Here is an 18,893-nt window from a genome sequence, read left to right as displayed (position 1 = left end):
TTTATTCCTTTTCTCCAAAACCAGGATTGAGTAGTTGAGACAGAGACCTTACAGCCCCAAAGTCTAAATTATTTACTATCTAGCCCTTTACAGGGAAAGCTTGCAGACCCCTGCTCTAAAGAATGTAGGATAGCAGATGTAGGGAGCAGCCACAGCCTTCAGGGATGCGGGAAAGTATCCACATAAGGATCAATTGTGGCAGAAGCTGCCTCCTGCAAAGCAGAATAAGGCCTTATAGGAGAGGGCGTGGCAGTGTTCAGTGGATGGTCCGTAAGCAGAGAAACTTGGCGAAGCTTGACTGGAGTTTGAATGGAATTTCTGGGTGGAGCACCTGGCTGGAAGGCAAGCACTATTGGTTCCTCATAGACCAGCTGACAGCAGTTCTGCAAGAGGAAGGAGAAATCAATCGAAACCAAAACAAGGCTGGGAAGCCCCTTGCTGCTGCCTAGTAAGCCCCTCATAAGCCCCTCCACGCCCTCTACTGATAAAGCCTCATTACTCCAGCTGGCACAAGAAAACTGTTTACATACTAGATCCAGCTCCAGTATCTCAAATTAGAGTTAAAAATTTGAGCTAAGGATTTAGAACTGAGGCAATAATTAGGTAACTGGCACAAATATTTAGTCCACATGCAAACTTCTCTGATTCAGTTGGGTGCTATATGTAGTCGAGAACCGTGTAGTGCATTTATCTGTTATAACTTCGAGTCCCCTTTAATCTTACAGTGTCCCCTACATTTTTGTTAAATTTGTCTTTCATTACATAGACATTTTTAAAAGAGTCTAGGCCAGTTACTTTGCAGAATTTCTCTCAGTGTGGACTTACCTTTCTGTTTACTCATGATTACATTCAGGTAAAACACTTTTGGCAGGAATGTTACATAAGTTATAATATTGTATCAATGAGACATATCACAAAACACACGGTATAAGTTTTTCTCATAACTAGTGATAGTAAGTTTGATCATTTGGTTACAGTTGTGGTCAACAGATTTATCCATCTCCCTATTATGATTAATAAGTGCTCAATTGAGTGATATTGCAAGAATATGCAACTATCTTTGTTTCCAAAAAGTCTTCATCCAGTGGACTTAGCACTCATTGGTAATTCTTGCTTGAATCTATTATTGTAACAGGTGTGAAATGGTGATGTTTCTGGGCTTACATTCTCTTTACCATGCATTGGCAGTTTGAAAAACCGAAAAGCCTGGCACAGATTGGGCTGCAGGCTGTGTTCCTGAAAAAGGCACTCTTCTTGCAGTTCTTATTCAGTTACTTATCTCCCTGCCTTTCCTACCACCTCAGCTATTTCCCTAGGTCTCAGGGAAAACATCCTGTAGGCCTTGTTTTACTCTCCTCAAGAAGCTATTTATGAATGAGAATATGATTATGATATTTTAATGAATCCCAAGTTTCTCATATAAAAAGATTTTTAAAAAACATTTTTGAATTTGAAAAACCCTGAAATTTTAGCAATTTTTTGCTATTTGTTAATGCATTTGTTCAATAAATTGTTCATTCAACAAATATTGTGTACCAGACAGAGTACTGGAAACTGAGGGTAGAGGAGGGGGCTTACTTCAAAGTGCTATAGAGTGTGCCCAAGCCGTAGTATCAGCAGTCTTGAGTATTGACACGTGTTGAATGTTAGTCATGGGGCAAGTGCCATGACACCTATGATCTTAGTTTTCTCATCTTTGAATGTGGATTAACTGTAGCTAGGTCACTAAATGGACATGATTCACTTACATACAGATGCGTGCATGCGCAAGCACACACACACACACATACACACAGGCAGCCCTCACTTTGCACAGCATCAAGTTAGCTGAAACTTGTACATATCTGAGCCATGTTCCTATTTTGCACGGTCCCCACAGGCACAAGTTTCAATAAGCATGGCATCCTACAAGACGAGGGCTGCCTGTATATATAAAACATTCTAGGAAATTGCCTGGGATACAGCAAATTCTCAAAAGTGGTACTTATATGATTAAATCCAGAAATCTTTATACAACTACTGTAGCTCTTTGTCATTGTCCAGCCTCTCTTCTTGAACGTTTTCAATGATAGTGCAATCAGTGTTTTCCTAAGAAGACCACAGGTGTTTTTTTTTTAGCATCTTTATTGGAGTATAATTGCTTTACAATGGTGTGTTAGTTTCTGCTTTATAACAAAGTGAATCAGCTATACATATACATACATCCCCATATCTCCTCCCTCTTGCGTCTCCCTCCCACCCTCCCTATCTCACCCCACTAGGTGGTCACAAAGCACCGAGCTGATCTCCCTGTGCTATGTGGCTGCTTCCCACTAGCTATCTATTTTACATTTGGTAGTGTATATATGTCCATGCCACTCTCTCACTTCATCCCAGCTTACCCTTCCCCCTACCCGTGTCATCAAGTCCATCCTCTACGTCTGCGTCTTTATTCCTGTCCTGCCCCTAGGTTCTTCATAACCATTTTTTTTTTTAGATTCCATATATATATGTTAGCATATGGTATTTGTTTTTCTCTTTCTGACTTCACTCTGTATGACAGACTCTAGGTCCATCCACATCACTACAAATAACTCAGTTTCGTTTCTTTTTATGGCTGAGTAATATTCCATTGTATATATGTGCAACATCTTCTTTATCCATTCATCTGTCGATGGACACTTAGGTTGCTTCCATGTCCTGGCTATTGTGAATAGAGCTGCGATGAACATTGTGGTACATGACTCTTTTTGAATTATGGTTTTCTCAGGGTATATGCCCAGTAGTGGGATTGCTGGGTCATATGGTAGTTCTATTTTTAGTTTTTTAAGGAACCTCCATACTGTTCTCCATAGTGGCTGTATCAATTTACATTCCCACCAACAGTGCAAGAAGGTTTCCTTTTCTCCACACCCTCTCCAGCATTTATTCTTTGTAGATTTTTTCATGATGGCCATTCTGACTGGTGTGAGGTGATATCTCATTGTAGTTTTGATTTGCATCTCTCTAATGATTAGTGATGTTGAGCATCCTTTCATGTGTTTGTTGGCAATCTGTATATCTTCTCTGGAGAAAAGTCTACTTAGGTCTTCTGTCCATTTTTGGATTGGGTTGTTTGTTTTTTTGATATTGAGCTGCATGAGCTGCTTGTTAATTTTGGAGATTAATCCTTTGTCTGTTGTTTCATTTGCAAATATTTTCTCCCATTCTGAGGGTTGTCTTTTTGTCTTGTTTATGGTTTCCTTTGCTGTGCAAAAGCTTTTAAGTTTCATTAGGTCCCCTTTGTTTATTTTTGTTTTTATTTCTATTTCTCTAGGAGGTGGGTCAAAAAGTATCTTGCTGTGATTTATGTCATAGAGTTGCAGAATTAAAAAAGCAGCATATCCCCAGTGTTCATAACCTTCTTAGCAGATTCTGTTTGAGAACCAGCTATGGCATCACTGGCAGATTGACACCTCTTGAACACAAAGTCTCGGTTCCATTCCTCTATCTGTGGAATAGGCGGCTGAGTTACAGAATCTGACAATCCTATTGCCTGGAAAGTCTCATGGAAAGGCAGGCTTTGCAAGGACATGAGAGTCAGAAGGCTCTACACTAAATATTCCACTCACGTTGAAGGGTCCTAGGTATCCAGGTGTCACTGAGATCCTAAGTCAATGAGATAAAGTCCCTGGGCTCTCAGTGTGGATTAGCATCCTGCTTCCAATGTGTGCTAGCTTTTTGCTTTTTGGCAATTTATATAATCTGTCCCAGTTTTCCCATTTGCAAAAGGGGACAATAATAGCGATTTCATGGATTTCATTATGAAGTTGAAAAAAGGTAACTCTACATAGTAGGCAGGTAATAATACTTCAGTCATGAGTCTTAGTAGCACTAATAGTAGTTTTATCAAGGGGATTCATGACGTATATATGCATTGTTCAGTGGACATAACTGCCCAGATTCTACTTCAGGAATCAGTTAAGTCACTTTGCTTAAGGTCATTCCCCTTCCTGGGACAGCTCATATCCAACGACTGATAAATAGAGGAGTAGCCTTGCCCCTTTGGTCTGACTTGGGGCAAAGCCGAAGGCCCGTTCTTGCTCCAGGACTCCCCATGGAGCTGACTGAGGTTGTTGCTGGGCTGCTTTGCAGCTCAGCCTGTGTTTCTGCCCAGTCCTTGATCCTCTCCCTATCTTCCCACTGTTCCCCGCTCCAGTCCAACAGGAGTTGATTCCAGGTGCACTCCTTAATAAGAATCCTGCATACCAAACCCCACCTCAGAGTCAGCTTTACAGAGAACGCTTCCTGTGACAACAGGGCGGGAAGACAAATAAGTCACCTCACTCAGATACTTCACTGTGTGGCCTGAGACCTGTGACCATCAGAGATCACCTTATATCAGTCTTTGGCGTGTTCTAGGATGTTTTGAAGGTCATGGTTAGTCAGTAGTTCTCCTAGGAACTGGTAAACTTCCCAGCAGTTTGCCAGTGCCCTGGTGCACCGATCAAACTTTCAGAAAGGCAGTAGTACTGAGGGAAGGCCTTGAGCATCTGGCTGGAAACACTCCCTGTGGCTGGTGGAAGTGGAAATTGGCAGCCCAAGCAGTAAGTAACAGCTATTTTCCGTTTTGGTGACCAGTCATTTGACCTTGCTCTCTGAATCACAGAGGTTTGGGGCATGGTAGAAAACAGAGCTTGAAAGAGTTCCCTGAGAGGAAAGAGTGAAACTCCAGATGTTTTTCTGATGGAGAGTGCAGATTTGTCCACTGGTAATAGGTTGAGTTGGTTTTGTATAGAAATACTGATTTCAAAATTTCAAGGGACTCTTTCCCTTCTTTTCAAAGAAATGCAATTGTTTTACTCTTGCACCTTCAGACTTCTGGTCTATTTTATTATAATGTCTCATATACTGCCTACAGTTTTTATTGGCCTTCTATTCACAAGTTCTTCTTGAACGATGTTAATTTATATACGTTCAAGGACTTGAATTCACTTAAACAATAGATTTCTCTTTTACTGACAATTAAAAAAAACAAAAAAACTTCAAAGGATGAATGAATGAATTTTAAGGAAACACAAACTAATCCCCATTGCAACCAGAGTGACCTTTCTGCAACAGACACCTTGCTTAACATTCTTCACTAATTTCCTTTCTATGCCTTTAAAGATTATGTATAAGCTGATAGTTTATCATTCCAGCTTCATGCCTTACTATTTCCCAACTCATCTCCTTGATACACACACACACACACATTTTTCAGTTACTTTCAGACAAAGTTCAAATGTAACACGCTATTCTGGAATACAGTATATTGGTTTCCAGTCTGTAGAGGCATTTTTAATTTGGCTCCATTATTAAATGTTTATTTGATAAAACCACTGTATCTGTTGTCATGTTAGAAGAGGCAACTACCAAAGCAATCTACAGATTCAATGCAGTCCCTATTCATCTACCAATGGCATTCATCACAGAATTAGAACAAAAAATTTTACAATTCATATGGAAACACAAAAGACCCCCAGTAGCCGAAGCAATCTTGAGAAAGAAAAATGGAGCTGGAGGAATCAGGCTCCCCGACTTCAAACTATACTACAAAGCAACAGTAATGAACACAGTGTGGTACTGGCACAAAAACAGAAATATAGATCAATGGAACAGGATAGAAAGCCCAGAGATAAACCCATGCACATATGGTTACCTAATTTACGACAAAGGAGGCAAGAACATACAATGGAGAAAAGACAGCCTCTTCAATAAGTGGTGCTTGGAAAACTGGACAGCTACATGTAAAAGAATGAAATTAGAACACTACCTAACACCATACACAGAAATAAACTCAAAATGGATTAGAGACCTAAATGTAAGTCCAGACACTATAAAACTCTTAGAGGGAAACATAGGAAAAGCACTCTGACATAAACCACAGCAAGATCTTTTTTGACCCGCCGCCTAGAGTAATGGAAATAAAAACAAAAATAAACAAATGGGACCTAATGAAACTTCAAAGCTTTTGCACAGCAAAGGAAACCATAAACAAGACGAAAAGACAACCCTCAGAATGGGAGAAAATATTTGCAAATGGAACAACAGACAAAGGATTAATCTCCAAAATATACAAACAGCTCATGCAGCTCAATCTCAAAAAAACCAACAACCCAATTAAAAAATGGGCAGAAGACCTAAATAGACATTTTACCAAAGAAGACATACAGATGGCCAAGAGGCACATGAAAAGATGCTCAACATCACTAATTATTAGAGAAATTCAAATCAAAGCTGCAATGAGGTATCACCTCACACCAGTCAGAATGGGCATTATCAAAAAATCTAGAAACAATAAATGCTGGAGAGGGTGTGGAGAACAGGGAACCCTCTTGCACTTTTGGTGGGAATGTAAATTGATACAGCCACTATGGAGAACAGTATGGAGGTTCCTTAAAAACCTAAAAATAGAACTACCATATGACCCAGCAATGCCACTACTGGGCATATATCCTGAGAAAACCGTAATTCAAAAAGAGACATGTACCCCAATGTTCACTGCAGCACTATTTACAGTAGCCAGGACAGGGAACCAACCTAAATGATCATCAACAGTTGAATGGATAAAGAAGATGTGGCACATATATACAGTGGAATATTACTCAGCCATAAAAAGCAAAATTGAGTTATTTATAGTGAGGTGGATGGACCTAGAGTCTGTCATACAGAATGAAGTAAGTCAGAAAGAGAAAAGCAAATACCGTATTCTAACACATATATATAGAATCTAAAAAAAAAAAAATTGGTACTGATGAACCTAGTGCCAGGGCAAGAATAAAGACATAGACCTAGAGAATGGACTTGAGGACACGGGATGGGAGGGGGAAGCTGAGGTGAAGTGAGAGTAGCATCGACATATATACACTACCGAATGTAAAATAGTTAGCTAGTGGGAAGCAGCAGCATAGCACAGGGAGATCAGCTCGGTGCTTTGCTTTGTATTTTTTTCTCTCATTTTTTGTAACATTAGGGAAGGTGGGAGGGAGGCTTGAGAGGGAGGGGACATGGGGATATATGTATGCATATGGCTGATTCACTTTTTTGTACAATGGAAACTAACACAGTATTGTGAAGCAATTATACTCCTTTAAAGATCTATTTTTAAAAAAAAGGCAACTAATTTCTTTTAAATTATCAAAATACATCATTGTATAAATTGGTTTTAGATATAGGTATATCCTTAGGTGAAGTAATATTTAAAGATAATACTTTCTTTATCTCCTCTTTCCTTCTTTGGAGTTACTTTTCTTTACTCTAGGAGAGCGTAATTTTGATGGGTTGCTATACTAAGAAAAGGAAGGGTTGTAGGAGAGACTTACTGACTTGTTTCTTTATAATGTCTGTGTAGACTCTGTGATATGATGAGGGGTTCAGTAATGAAGTAGGAATTTTAGAGACATTTCTGAACCTCCACTGTTCTTCTTTACAAAGCTATACATCTCTTTTGAATATGGAGGACAGCTTAAATCCAAGACCGCTCCTCCCTCAATAAGAGGTTCCAAGATGTAATTCTAAAAGCAGAAGGAAATTTTTGAGTTATTTCCATATCTGGTTGTGTGATAATATAAAGTACAACTATGAAGAATTTAAGACTCTCTATCCAAGTAGCAAAAGAGAAGATTTTTCCACATATTTTTTGCCCACTAACTTTCAAGAAATGATTTTTTAAAAATAAGAAAGAAAAAAAAAAAAGAAATTTTTCTAGCCAAATGGAGAATCTGATCATATTTTTTAAACTTGAATTTACCTTGCTTTCAAAATTGAATGTGTTCATTCTGGAAAATAGTATTAAATACAAACAGATAGTTTTTAAAAAGAGGGATCGAAGACTATCTAGTTTTTCCTTTTTGATTTTCCTACTTCAGTATTTTAGTTCAGGATTATAAAATACAAGCTGAATTGAACAGAAATTCTGTATTCTATTCCTGGTCTTGCAGCACTTACTAATTTTGCCTCAGACAACATCAGGTTTATTTATAAAAAATTATAACACTCAATTTCTAATGAGCAGTTTACTCTTCTTTTTAACCTAAGTAAAATGCATTTTATGTTAGCAGTTGTCTTAAAATGTTTTCTGATATTCTATAAATAAAACCTCCTTTTTAAAAAATTTGATAATATATAGGGCAGAGAAGAATTCTTGAAAAAACTCACTCGAGGTGAAGTGGCTCGTGGAATGATGATTCAGGTAATCCCAATTTGGTTTCAATATTTTATTCTTCCTTTAATTTGCATTTTAAATTTGCCTGTAATGAGGCATCTTTTCACTACTTGGTTTGCAAGCCAGCAGTTTTCTCTCCTTAGTTGATGACAGTTGCCCTCTGTGTACAACCAGCAGTGTCTGATCATGCATAAAGAAACTGACCTCTCATACACATATCGCATTTTGTGGTTTAATGGGAATTTCTGCCAGCCTAGTAAAAGGGCAGTGGGATCTTATTCCTAAGTGTCTCTTTAGTTTCCTTTGTGATGATGTTATGTTTTTTTTACATTTTTAATGTCTTTCAATTGGACTCTTTTATTTAAGACTGAAAAGAAAACATGCTATGATATTTCTATATAAAGATTTTGAAACTAAAACATTATAACTAGCAAAATCAATTTTACTTTTTAAAAAGTCTTTATCTACCACCTGCATATCCTTTGGGACCTAGATTGGGTGATCTGAACCCTGGCATGTTTGTAGACTGCCTCCCCTTCAGAAATACATAAGTATTTGAAACCATTACTATAAAAAGAATAAAATCAAGAGGCAAAACAGTACAAGACAGTGTTAATTTTAAAAATTATTTGAGATTATCTGCACCTCTGTTCCTCTTTGAAGCAAACACACATTTTGTGATTTTTTTTTCTATTGGGAACTTTGATACTTTCAAACATATAAAAGCAGTGTCTCTCTAATTCTATATGCTTGAAAATGCCAAATTACCTAATTTATTTCTCTCTGTAGATAAGCCCAATAATTCCGTAATCTTCCAGTCCTTTTTGCTTAATAGTTTGTTATTAACTTCTTGTTTATTGGTTTTATTTGGTCTTAGAATGCAGGAATTACATATATTTCAATATTTGTCATTAACGTGTCGTCTAACCTTATTATCCTCCAGTACTTACTTAAGGATATCTGATTTTTATTGTCTATTAAATTTTTTTCTCTCATTTTTTGTAATATTACCTCTGTTCTTTTTAAATATGCTATATTCGTACCTATTGCTTTTTTATGGTGGCATTTATTGTTTTGATTTGTAGACATTACTGACCAGCACAGGATAGAGTCTCAATAAATGTTTAGGTAATTAATAACGATGAATCATTTAAAAAATCTTTGCTTGCAGAAAAGACTGCTTTCCCTTCAAGAAGAACAGGCACTTGAGAAGCAGGATCTTATGAGAAAGAAAGCAATATATGCCTTAGCACTGGCAGAAATGGAGATACCACTGCTTAAACTAGAAGAAGAAGCTGTAAAAATCAGAACTTGCCACAAAGAACATACTGATGTAAGCATTTATAATTAATCCAGAAACTAATCTGCAGGAATATTCAGGTCAATAAATCATGTATGTGATTTTACATTATCATTTGGAAAATTATGATTTCACATAGGAAGACATAAAAGCATAGACAAAATAAGTAACTATTTTATGACCACACAACTGATCTACAGTGGAATTATATAGCAAGACTATTAACTCTATTACCTGGAACCCCACACTTTATCTTAGAGAGTACTTAGGAAAAGCAGTTTTCAAATGGGTGAGTAGTGATTTATCTGGTATGATTACCCACTGTAGTAAATTTAATTCAAAGTCTTCACTGCTTGTTAATAAAATTCCAAAACTACGTTTGCGCAAATATAGAATATAATGCATCTTGACATTTTCGTGGTAAATTTTTGATGTATGTAAATGAAGTTAAGACAGCTAGGATGAAAAATAAAGCAAATGTTGATAAAATATTTTCAAAACAACAGGTTTATGACAGTGACTGATATTACAAGCCCTTCCCAAAGAAAAATTTAGTAGAAAAATATGCATACATCATATCATTAGTCTTTTGGAGAAGTAGAAGGTGTGGTAGGAATTATACATTCTTGTCCTCGGCTACGGGGAGGACATACGTATATTCATTTGGGCCATTTTGGCAACAGCGTTTTTTTTTCTTTGCAAATGATGATGTAACTTTATATTCTTAGTCTTTAATAATTTTCAAAATTTCATTATTTTAAAAACTTTGTGATTTTCAAAGTTTTCCTATTATGAATGTTTATTTTGATCTTCAAAGCATCTCTCTGAAGTAGGCAAGAGAGAGTTTATCTGTAACATAGACATGAGAAAACTTGGGCCTACCTACATGAAGCCACTTGTACAATGCCATAAACCATGGAAACGAAACAGCAAATTCTGAGTGTACTTCTCGGGGCTTCTAAATGCTTATCCTAGAGCTCATGTAATGAATATATAACCAGTACTAACACCTAGTGAGATAAATGATTTTAATAATGGCTCCTCCTTACATTAATGATAGGAGTTTATTAATTGCATCAAAACCTTAGTGTAATCATCTGAGTATGATAATGAATTCCAGAAAAGATTAATGACTTTTATTTTTTCTTATTTTATAATAGCCAGTTTTATACCTTCTTGTAGTGCAGTAATCATTTTTGTTTTATTATTCTTTAATAGTGTATAAATCATAAGAACTATTAACTTAGCATAAACTCCTGGAAAGAGTAAGTTTTCATACACTTTCTATAATGATTGCTGAAAATTTGGAGTTTTAATTTTGGTTAAAATATTTTAAATATTGTGAGGAAAATTTATTATTTCTATGTGAATTAATTAGTTTTTGTTACTTAGCTAAAATTGATTAGACTTTTATTTTCTTGGGTAATTCAAATTGAATATTGGGATTATGGATATCCTAGTATGTTTTTGTGATTCATGTGTGGTGAATTCCTTTCCTGTTATACCAAAATATATGTTGTTGTTATTAAAATAGTTGCTTGGGAACTATCTGGTCTAAACCAAGATAATTGGATTGTAAATGTTGCACATCTTAATTTCTGAATGTCCTATAGTTACTAGGTGAAATAATTGAGAGGAAAGAATATGTTAAAAGAAATGTAGAGAAAACAAAGAAAAAGTTGCGAAGAAAGGGGAAGAAAACCCAGCATGCATTAATAAAAACTGAGGTAAGAAATTTAATGTCAAAAAATAATTTTGAATTTACAACCTTTTCATTTCAATGAAAACTATGCCAGCAAATTTAATTTTAGGTGGATGTCTCTCATTTCTAATTGGTTGCACTAAATTGATTCTGCATGCATGCATGCACATTGGCGCGCACGTGCGCACGTGCGCACACACACACACACACACACACACACACAGTCTCTGTGTCTTCATTTTCTCTCTTATAGTGTCTTTCCCACTGGTCTAGTGTATCCTCCTGTTACCTTTCCTACAAAGTAGAGATAGGGATTTGTAGTGTCTGAGATAGTACCATGTTTCTAACATGAGACCAATGTACAGATTGAAACATTTGTTAATATCTGACATCTAAATGTTACCCTCAAGCTGGTATGTAGGCAGCATGAACAAATGGCTATATATCAAAGGACTTCAGGGCTTTTTCCAACTTAGAAATATTTGCTCCCTTAAAATCCTCACATGTAACATTCTAACTTTAGAGAATCATTGGATATGGGAAAGTAGAGATAGTCCTCTGGATATATTTTAAAGGTAGCACCAATATGATTTGTTAGGGGACAGCTTGTGGGCCATGAGATGGAGGTGTAATCATATCCTTTAAATAAAGTTAAAGGGCCACAAAAGAAATATTTTTTAAAATTACCAAGGAAAATAATATGTATAATAATAATAACAGATATTAATATTTTGCATGTTTTTTATGTCAGGCATTGTTCTAAGTGCTCAGACCTATTAACTAATTTCATCTTCATGATAACCCTATGAAGAGTGTACTATTATTATCTCCATTCTACAGTTGAAGAATCTGATGCATTGTTTTTTAATTAACTTGTTCAGTTTCACCCAGCTTGTTAATGGTGGTGTTGAGATTCAATGTATCTGGCACTAGAAGCTCTGCTCCTAACCATTACATTATACTGGTCAAATCATACAGGTTACTTTTATTGACCCCAGTGAAGTAAAATCAGAACTCAATAACAAAAAATATAGCAGAAAGAAAAAATTTGTAGACCACTGGAAATACTTTTTAAATCACATATTCTTTATTTACTTATGTGTTAAGGAATATTTAGAAATACAAATTACCATTTATTACAAGTGACTGATGATAAAGTATAAAGCAAAATTTATGGAATGGGCCAACATTATAATTTGGTATTACCAATAAATTATTTTGGTAAGAAGAACTGAAAATACTTGGCATATCTGTGAAAGGCAAAAAGAACGTGCCATGAGAAAAATTAAAAGAGACATAATTATATACGAAATTGCATAGCAATTTGTTTTAAAATATTGATGAAGTATATAATTTATTTTTAAAATACAAATGATGAAAACTGGGTGAAGACAAAAAAATAACAAAAATGGATCAATAACAATAAAACTGGTCTAAACTCTACCAATAATGGCAAGAACAAGCACAGATGCTTTATAGGCCTCCCCACAAAAACCAGGTAGAGAGCATAAGAAAACGTGGAAAGCTTCTAAATTTATTCTATAAAAATATAACCCTGAAACCATAACTGAAAAATATTAGCATAAGTAAAAAATCTGTAGGTGATCTCACTTATGAACATAGATGACAAAATCTTTTTTTTTTTTTTTTAAATCTTAAATATATCAGTGAATTGAATTTTACAATGTGCTAAAAATAATATACTTTACAAAATAAGATTCCTTTGAAGAATGTGAAGGTGATTCAGCATAAACAAGTGTACTAATATAATTCACTGCATTTACACAAGTGAAAGACAGCCTAAAATATTTGATAAAATTCGAAAGCCACTGATTTATTTAAAAAAACCTCTTAACTGTCTAGATATATAATGAAAACATCCATACCTTAATAACATGTGTTATAGTGTCTACCAGTATTTTCCAGCAAACATGATACTTAATTATGAAAAATTAAAAATAAATCCATTAAAATCAGGAACAAAACATTCAGGCCAGCTCTTACAACCCAGCACACTACTGTTATTGATGACAAATTACTTGTAACATGTGTCACAAAAGATAAAACGTGTTCAAGACTGCAGTGGAATGCCACCACAGTTCTTATATCCACATCTGAATATTTGCTAAAATATTAACTAAAAATTGCCAAAGGTTAACAAATATAAATAAATTCCAATGAAAAACATGGCTGAATACTTTGTGTGTATGCTCCGTATTATAGAAGTTACTAAGAGTTTGAGGGTTAGAGAAGAAGGGTTCTTTTTTTTTTGTTTGTCCTTCAAATTGATTTGTCTTTCCAATTACTACTGAGTACTTAAAATGTCTTAAACACTGTTGGAAGTTCCTGGAGTTGGAGAAGTAAAAGGAGAAGTTGGTTCACTCAAGAAACACATCATCTTGCTGGGGATCAGACAAGGAAACAGACAGCCTTAATACATTGTGAACAGAGCCATGACAATGGTGTAATGGTGTGGGAAGAGTCAAGAAGGAGGAAACGCAGCTGAATCAAGGGCATCCAGGAAGATTTTTCAGAGGAGGTGATATCTAAGAATGATAATTACTAATGGAGAAATTGCAGGTTGAATATTTGCCTTGCCGTGATGTTTAGAGAACAGAGATGATATACACAAAAAGACTAAAAGAATAATTGGCACTGGAAGCATTCAACAAACGGTTTCCATTATTATTGTTAGCATTATTATTATTATTACTATATAAATTTTAACTGAAGAAATGAAATAAGGGCTTTTTAGAAACAGACCTTGTGTTTGCAAAGCAAGGAGATCATGTGAGAATGCTATGTGTTTGTGGAATTGCAAGCACTTCGGTATGACCAGAGAGCAGGGCACCTATTATAAGAGTGCAAATATATGAAGCTAGTGAGACGGGCAATGCCTAGATGAAGAAATGCCTTGTGTGTCATGCTATGGAACCCCATCCCGAAGAAACTTGCAAACATCATTAATAGCATTTATTAAGTCCTCATTATGTTGACTGGTATATAAACAACACTACAGCAGCATTTCTACCTTCTAAGAACCTAAGTTAGACAAATAATTTTATCTTTTACTGTGTGTAAGCATTTCAATCATGGGCCAAGCTAAACAGTATTACTGAATTTTATGTTTAACCCCAAGTTAAATCTTAAGTGTGGAATCTGGACATACTGTATTTAGATAACATAAAAATATTTGTTAAATCTTAAATAAATATTAAAAATATCTGAAATTAATAATTTAGAATCTGAATATAATTTTTATTATCTAATATTTTTAAAATATGTGGTTTTCAAATTTTTGAGATAAGGAGATAATGAAAAATCTTGTATGGTAAAACGTTAATTAACTTCATTTTAGATTTCTAGACCCTCCCGGGTCTGGACATGAAACTGTCTTTGGGTGGAAAGCCTCACAATTGCTGAAACCTGTGTCACCAGGCTAGAGAAAAAAAATTAGCCAAAGAATTATAAATGTACTGTTTATGCCTCGATTCCCATTTGCTGTAGTGACACCTGAGCATTCATCAAGACTCACAAATGGTTCTTAGAGTCCCCAAGCTTTTGCTCACTCAAGATATGCAGATGTTGATATATACTCTTGATTGACATGTGGCATCTAACAATTTCTTTTCACACTGTGGGGACATCTCTAATATTTTTGATGCCTGGAAGGGGATATGGTGCTCACATTTACCAAAGACTCACTGATGGTACCTATGAAAGGTGTCAAAATACACTTTTTGCTTTTCACTGCTGTCTGCAGGAATTGCACTCTTTCTTTCCCTTAGTGTAAAATCCTCTGGCACCACCTTCAGCATCGCTGAATTGGCTGGAATGGTCTAAGTTGTTGACACCATTGCTTCTGAAATCTCAGTTTCCCATGAAAATCATCATTGAAGACTACGGCATGCGTTACGGAATCTGAACGAAAAGTCAGGTTTAGTGATAGCATGCTGTACCCATGATTGCCCATCCTCTCTGACTTGTTCCTACTTATTTTTACCCATACTTGTGCCTCCTCACACTTTTTGTTTGGTTGAATTTTTCTCCCAGAAATAACATAATATCCTAGTAGGCCTACTGAAGAATCTTTGTCAGCCATCTCAACTACCTTCTGGTACCAAACAAACAAACCAACCAAAAAAACCCCATTTATTAGTAGAAGAGTTCCAGAAGTTCCAGAAAAAAAAAAGAAAAGAAGGGATGATATGAAAATTCAATTACAGTACTCAATTTTCCAAATCTTGGACAAACAAGATTTTTATAGGAAAATAAGTATAAAAGATTAGCAATTCATTCTTCTTGAAATCTGTGAGAGTAGAGAAAGAATTAGAAAGTACATGGGGAAAACTGGAGGAAAACAGGAGCAACGGGAGCAGCTGAGACTGAAATCCATTGGGAGAGCCGCACCAGCTAGAAGCAGTGCGAGATGTGGGGAAAAACAACCTTCAGTAAGTCAGTCACCCAGTCAGTCAATCAGTCCGTCAACATCAACACTAACAGTTAGGAAGGGATCATGAAAAAATCAATACAAAATCAAATCTCCAATCTGGAATTGGACTGGCCAGCCTTGGGGAATTGTGCTGGTATTAAACATTGACTTCTTTTTCTTAAACATCAGAACAATATATATTCTTGCCTGCCTTTAGTGTACATGTTTGATAACCCGTGACCACATGCTGGCATCTTAAAAGACATGCCTTTCAGTTGTGCATGTATGTGTGTGGGAGGGGAGACAAGTTAGTGCAGGGTAGAGAGGGAGGGAGAGGAAGGGCGGGGAGAGAGAATACATAGTTATAACCCATCTTTTAGAAAACCTCATCAGATGTAAGAGAAGAGAACACAAACCTAAGCTGTTACTTACATTGATAAGAGGCTACTTTTTGCTTTTAATTGTTCACATGGCCAAAAGTATTTGTGTTTCTAAATTGCAAGGATTTGAAAATCGTAGTACTTAAAATATTCCTGAATTTTTTTTTCAGGATAAATGCTCAATAACTTTTAAAGAAATAGAGACCACTAAAAGAAAAACAATTATTTATCATGCAAAAATAAATCAATTGAACAAAGACTTAGAAGAAAAACAAAAGGAAAAGAATGTTTTTGACCACACACTTGACTGTTTAAAGTAAGTACTTAAAATTTATCAAAATATTAAATGCTTAATATATCATTTATAAAAGAGATGTGATCAAATTTCCATGTTTAAAATTTATTCTTAAAATGATCCATATTTTCTATCATGATGTGATGTGAAATATACATGTGATATTTCATAATTTTGGTTTAAAAACATAATCACAAATTGCTGTCATTTTTCATTGCTTCTCTGGGTTTATTCTTATTTAATTAACTGCGAATGTTTCTCCTTTTCCAAGCATAAGAACTTTTATTCATTATGAAATTCATAACCTCTCCCACTAATTTCAGCATTTTTCACTTATATGACGTGGTTAATAATATATATTTTTTCACACAACCTTTTTGATAACAGTTTTGAGGTAAGAGTTTAGAAATTCTATAAAACCTCATGTAATTTATTCACATTAATTGTCTTCAACTGTATCCATAGACCCCCACTTAGAACTCACATACTCTTCCTTTACTCTTCTTGGTTCTTAATGAGTATTTCCTATTTTATAATACATTGAGAACAGGATTTGGAGGACTACTGGAGGAATATGCGTTGGTCACATTTAGGAATGATGGTCTGATTTAAATATAGAAGGCTAATACAGCATTAGCAAAATCATAACACTTGAGGGATAAAATGTCAGAAAAATAGTTATGCACAATCTAATACCATGTATCTTAATGGAGTCAAGTCAATGAACTCAACAAGGATTTGTTTAGCTATTACAACAGGATTTTATTTTTTATTTAAGTTTATTACAAAACTTACTTTCAAAATGATCATACAGCTTTACCTGAAAATTACTAAATCATATATAGAATATCAGGTAAGAAAGCAAGGAAACATTGTTTACTTTGAAAGATATGTATCCATATTGTTTAATATCCGTAAGAATATTTGGAGGCTCAAAGGGATAAGCCTGAAATTATATAATTTACACTAAACTTATATTTTGTTCAGGAGCTGATGAAATTTTTTTTCCCAGGATTCTTACCATTTCAATTCTTGCATTTTCTTCCATCCTGTGCCTAGATTATATTGCCCTTCAGGCAAGAACAGTCACCGTGTCCCAGTGAATCAATTCCATCCCTAAACTTGACCAAACTCTGCCTTTGCCCTGGAAGAGGAGAAAAAGAATAGCTGACACTGTGTATCATTTACAAATCTGTTAATTAACAGTGATGATGGACAGTGTCAGGTAAGATTTAAAGCTAACATTGATTGACTTCCTAGTGTGCCAGGCATTTTGTGGGCAATCTAAGCACCTATCTCATCCAGTTCTCACAGTGAATTCTTAAATCCTGTCATAACATTCCACATGAATGCCAGAGAAACAGAGGCTCAGGGAAATTAAATGATTTAAGATTGCACTGCTAATTAGTGGTAGAGCTACTCCAGCTTAGGTTTGTCCTGTTCCAAAGTGTGTGCTCTTTTGACTGTGCATATTGACTCCCTAAACAGGACTGGAACGGAAGTTTACTGAAGATTAACTGTACTAGGAATAATCTACTGATACTTTCACCTAGTGTCAATGTTGATATTAGTGAATACTTACATAGGACATCTCGTAAGAATAATGGATGTTTTTAGTACGAGTGATGAAGTGGAAAAAACAGAGGCAAGATAGATGAAAGGAAAGGACTTTATTCCATTTAAAAGGAGAGACACCCATCTAAAAAATGTGGCTAGAGTCATGTTTTCAAATTTCCTGATAACAGCCATAGTAGAGAGAGAGGAAAAAAATGAGTACTTTGTGTTGAGCTGCTGAATCAAATAGAGGTAGTCGGAACTGGATTTGAATTCTGGTTCTGTCATTTACTAGTTAGCTTACACAAGCTAATAATACCGAAGTTTAGGTTTTTCATCTGTTAGATTGCTGAAATAATCATTCTTTCATAGGGTGGTTGTTGTATTAAATGAGATATTATATTCAAAGCACTTTAACATTTTAGTCCCTCAAAATTTTTAGTCCTGCTGCCTTTATAACTAACTGCGCAAATGATTCAATTTTCCATACCAGTAGAGATGAAAACGAACGTGGGTAACATAAGACTGTGCTGAGCTTTTGCAGCTCTGCTTATTCTAGATTCTGGGTTACTGATCAAGTCTGGCAGTTATTTCTAAAGCGTATTTATTTTTGCAGTATTGTTTTAACCACTTTTTGATGCTTTTTCTACTAGTATAGTTCCTAACATAACTACTGATTTCACCATAAAAATAATTTTACCTCTGTGTCAGGATGTACTTAGTTGCAAATGACAAAATACACAAGGGCACGTATACACACGTGAGGGCGCACACACACACACACACACACACACTCAAACACCAGCTTAAACGATAGTGAAACGTATTATCTTATGTAACAGGAGGCCTCTAGGTAGGGTAGGCTGCAGGGTTTGTTGATTCAGCAGCTTAGCACATGGTACTCATTTTTTGTTTCTTTCTCTCCACTATGGCTGTTGTCAGCAAATTTGAAAACAGGACTCCTTGTTCACATTTAGTGAATTGAGCCCCTTCTACATGGAATTCGGCCCTTGCCTTCCATCTTATTGCACTGTCTTAATATATATGTTTAGTGGTGAATAATTAG

General features: G+C 35.5%; 1 protein-coding gene across 1 annotated transcript in view; it reads left to right on the top strand.

The window, feature by feature from the left end:
• Positions 1–18,893, top strand: part of CCDC178 (coiled-coil domain containing 178) — a 355,393-nt gene that overhangs the window by 115,881 nt on the left and 220,619 nt on the right. Inside the window, exons 13-16 of the mRNA XM_059893788.1 lie at positions 8,129–8,191; positions 9,336–9,497; positions 11,078–11,191; positions 16,149–16,294. Coding sequence (XP_059749771.1) covers positions 8,129–8,191; positions 9,336–9,497; positions 11,078–11,191; positions 16,149–16,294 — 485 coding nt within the window. The remainder of the gene's footprint in view (positions 1–8,128; positions 8,192–9,335; positions 9,498–11,077; positions 11,192–16,148; positions 16,295–18,893) is intronic.

Source organism: Balaenoptera ricei, chromosome 14 (genome assembly GCF_028023285.1).
Source record: "Balaenoptera ricei isolate mBalRic1 chromosome 14, mBalRic1.hap2, whole genome shotgun sequence".
Classification (NCBI taxonomy): domain Eukaryota; kingdom Metazoa; phylum Chordata; class Mammalia; order Artiodactyla; family Balaenopteridae; genus Balaenoptera; species Balaenoptera ricei.
The sequence above is the reverse complement of the archived record's forward strand: the minus strand, read 5'-3'. Positions and strand labels throughout refer to the sequence as shown.